Source organism: Anarrhichthys ocellatus, unplaced genomic scaffold (genome assembly GCF_004355925.1).
Source record: "Anarrhichthys ocellatus isolate YVR2014 unplaced genomic scaffold, GSC_Weel_1.0 scaffold3643, whole genome shotgun sequence".
NCBI lineage: Eukaryota > Metazoa > Chordata > Actinopteri > Perciformes > Anarhichadidae > Anarrhichthys > Anarrhichthys ocellatus.
In genome coordinates this window covers 1-3,837 of record NW_022283617.1, presented here as the reverse complement: position 1 = coordinate 3,837, position 3,837 = coordinate 1, and the positions used below count along the sequence as shown (strand labels likewise).

At 43.0% G+C, this 3,837-nt stretch overlaps 1 protein-coding gene across 1 annotated transcript; it reads right to left on the bottom strand.

The window, feature by feature from the left end:
• Positions 1-203: 203 nt before the first annotated feature.
• Positions 204-3,813, bottom strand: LOC116379065 (seizure 6-like protein). The gene is made up of 5 exons (XM_031840978.1): positions 3,467-3,813; positions 3,209-3,375; positions 2,805-2,999; positions 1,924-2,062; positions 204-744 (listed from the first exon to the last, which is right to left on the bottom strand). The coding sequence occupies exons 1-5, from the start codon at positions 3,766-3,768 to the stop codon at positions 489-491; spliced, it is 1,059 nt and encodes a 352-aa protein (XP_031696838.1). The 5' UTR covers positions 3,769-3,813; the 3' UTR covers positions 204-488.
• Positions 3,814-3,837: the final 24 nt, after the last annotated feature.

Below are 3,837 nucleotides of genomic sequence, written 5' to 3'. Positions count from 1 at the left end.
CATGTAGTACTTTATACTCTACTACACCTCAGAGGTACATGTTACTTGAGTCAGGTTTTGTACAGGACTTTTACTTGTAGTGGAGTATTTTCACAATGTGGTATTCTTTATTCCTTTTTAAAGTGTCATAATTTCCTAAAACAGCTGCTCGCTGTGGTTTGAATCAAACAAACAGAAGGAACTAGTGACTTCTTTCGGGACTATTTTCAGCGGCGGATTAATAAAACAGTTTGCTGGAGGGAGCACAGAGTGATGTGATGAAGTGGAAATGGAAAAATTAGTTATTTTTTAAATGCAACTATATAATTGTGTTTTTAAAAATTGACATCTTCAGTAGGAACCAATGGGCTTAAAGCTGAGAGCCACAGACAGGAAGTCAGGAAGTATTAAGAAGAAGGACTAAAGGTTTTGTCTCTTTTGGGTCTTTTCGTGGATTAGTTGACGATACGAAACATTTAGATCATCACGTATGATCCTCTCATTCACACTTATATTGTCACAGTAAAGGTAGAACAGGCCTCTTGCTGGTGCAGCTTTGAACCCTCACCCATGTAGTTGATGATGAAGCCCTCGCCCTTGCCGAAGACGAGCCCCGCTGGGTCGGAGTGGAAGGTGACGGTGAGGTCGGGGGTGGTGGAGGAGAGCTTGAAGGGGCCGCTTCCTCCCACGTAGCGCCCGAGGATGCGAGTCGTGACCTCGTCGCCGTCGGTGATGGTCAACATGTCGCTGTCGCTGATGTTCAGTCTGAAAAGGAGACGAGACGAGGAGAGCATCAGCTCACTGCGATGACTCGGACCACTGCGTGGGAGACGAGGTGACCTCGGAGGCTAAACGCTGCATTCATCCACAGGCACAGTGTTTAAACACAGACGGGGTGTCATGGCCCCAGAGACGTTCGATTCAGCACATCGTAGACGATTCAGTTACATTATCTGTAAATATGATACATCATAAATATACCAAAAGGACTAAAGTATGTTTTGAAGCTTTCAGGGAGTGAAACTATTGTCAGACACATTTCATACCAAAGAAAAATAACGTTGAATGTAGAATTCATTCAAATACATGTTAAAGAATAAGGCTGGTGGTATTTTACCTCATTGACTGCCTTCACTTGACTTACTTACAGAATGTTTAACTGAGCATTCGAACACACTGCGGTAGATTAAATAAATATACAGATATTACTTTGAGGTGCCTTCACACACTCGGGGGTGTGACGATTAAACAGCATGAACAATGTTTAAAAAAACAAAAGGAAACTAAATACTAATAACTGAAAGGTAAGAACAGAAGAGCCTCAGTGTTGTAAAATATCTCTATAATAATTATAATCATTATGAAGATATTAACATAATTTGCTCCTTCCTTCGTCTTTGGTCTTATTACTCCACATCCTTTACATTGGGCTGAATATTTAAACTGTTCCTGAATTTAACTCAAATATCTTGTGGGAATAAACACTCCAACTCTACGATGGGTGGTACAAACTTTTACATAAACTAAAGTCTTTACCAAACATTCAGACTGCAACAGGATTTATCTACAAAGACAAATCCATCAGAACCACTTGAAAGCTGCTTGAAGTGAATAAAGCGTCGACACACATTGTCTTTTTAAACGTAGTGTGTTTCTGAGGCATGAACGCAGGGATCAGACGAAAAGATTGGATCCATCAGCTTCACACAGTTAACCAGCGGAGGCCGATAAACGTACAGGATGAGGAGGAGGCAGCGTGCTAGAAGTCAGCATGCTCTCTCATGCTGTCAAGTTCTGAATTTAATGGCTCCGTATGAGCAGAAATGGAGAAATATCAACAGGCTGCATACATTTTTAATGTTCTCGCTCAAGCCCAAAACTTCTGATGGAAGTTTCTTTGATGTTTACGAGCTGTGTGTATTTGTGTATTTGTGTATTTCTCACAGCTGTACGTCCAGAAGAACCCGCTTGTCCTCTCCGACGTGAATCCTCCAGCTGCAGTCCTCCCCCTCTCCGTACCACTCGGGCCAGTTAGGAGACAGGATCACCCCACCGGGACCAGTCAGGTCACCACCACACTGGGCTGTAGGGGGGGGGGAGGGGGGGGGGGGGGAAGAGAGAGAGAGAGGACGGGGATAGATTAAACGTTAAGGTATTTCATTTTTACTTGAGTAAAAGTAGTAATACTACAATTTAAAAATACTCAGTTACAAGTGAAAGTCCTGCATCAAAAAAGTAAAAAGTATTAACAACAAAATAAACATGAAGTACCAAAAGTAAGAGTACTCATTATGCAGAACAATATATATCACATTATTACAATGATTGATGCATTAATGTGTTCGGCCCTTTAATGTTGCAGCTGGTAGAGATTATTCTAATGTCGTTATATACTGCTGGTAGTTTAATCTGTAATAATACATCTTCATCTATTAAAAATAATTAATAATCTTAATCTAGTAAATAAAGTTATCAAATAAAAAAAGTACAATATTCACCTCTGAATATTCACCTCTGTTCAGTAGAAGTATAAAGTAGCAGAAAATGGAAATACAAATACCTCTAAATTGTACTTAAGTACTTGAGTAAATGTACTCGGTGAATGAAACTCAACACAAACCGAGCAGAAAAGGGAACCTTGAACATACATTTTGGGGTTTTCTATTATGTAAATAATGAAACCTCACAAGTTATGAACAAGTTATGAACAAGTTATGAACAAGTTATGAACAAGTTATGAACAAGTTATGAACAAGTTATGAACAAGTTAGCATCGAGTTCGGAGAGTTTCCTGAATCTGATAGAAAGCCCTGACTCAGCGTTACCTTTGCACAGCGGCTCCGTGTCGTTCCAGTACGGGTCCCTGGCGCTGATGCACTCGATGACGGGGGGGCCCTGCTCCAGAGCGTGACCCGGGTCACACGTGAACTGGATCACGGCCCCGACGCCGTACAGCGGGTCAGAGGTCGTGAAGTTCCCGTTCTGGAGGTACGGCTCGTAGCAGTGACCTCGCTCGAAAGCTGCAGGAAGAAAATGAGGAATTATTCTCTGAGGAAATAATGAAGTTCATACATGTTGTTTCTGGTGATTCTCTGGTTTCTTTTTTCCTAGAGAGAGAGAGAGAGAGAGAGAGAGAGAGAGAGAGAGAGAGAGAAATCCTCTCTGATGTGTTAATAATAATAACTCTCTATTAATATAAATATATATCCACTCATACAGCAGCTTGTACCTTCGTAGCGGATGTTGAACCCCGTGTTGTGGTTGGGCTGGTCCGTGATGAACTGGATCCTCACAGCCGGTCCTTCACTGATGACCCCCTCAAAGGGGATCTGACCCCCCCGACCCGAGTCAAACAGAACCACGGAGCCAGCGTCCAGCCCGCTCCACAGAACCAACCTGAGGGAGGAAAAGATTAGATTAGATTAAATATACAACCATTTGTTACATGTAAAACATGTAAAACCCTGAAAACGTGATGCTCTGCTACCTGTCAGTGGGTCCCAGGGTCAGTCTCTCCAGGTGGAGGTGCAGCCTCTGGTCCTTGGGGGCCTCCAGGGACCAGGAACAGGAGCGGTCCTGGGTGGCGTTGGGCCCGTGGTGGGGCGAAGGGGAGAGCACCCGCCCCACTGTGGCATTCTTCACTGTGCCTCCACAAAGAGCTGCAGAGAAGGAGCTCACTTTAATGTATTTAAAGGCACAATGTGATCCGTCATAAAGACTCACGTTTATGTGCAGCATATCCTTTAAGGTTATTTTCAGGTTCTGGTGAGCAGTAGCTTTACTGTGCATCAAATATTTAGAATTGTGAGGGAGTGTCTTAAAACTTGCATTCTCTCTAGTGTCCACCAGGGGGCGACT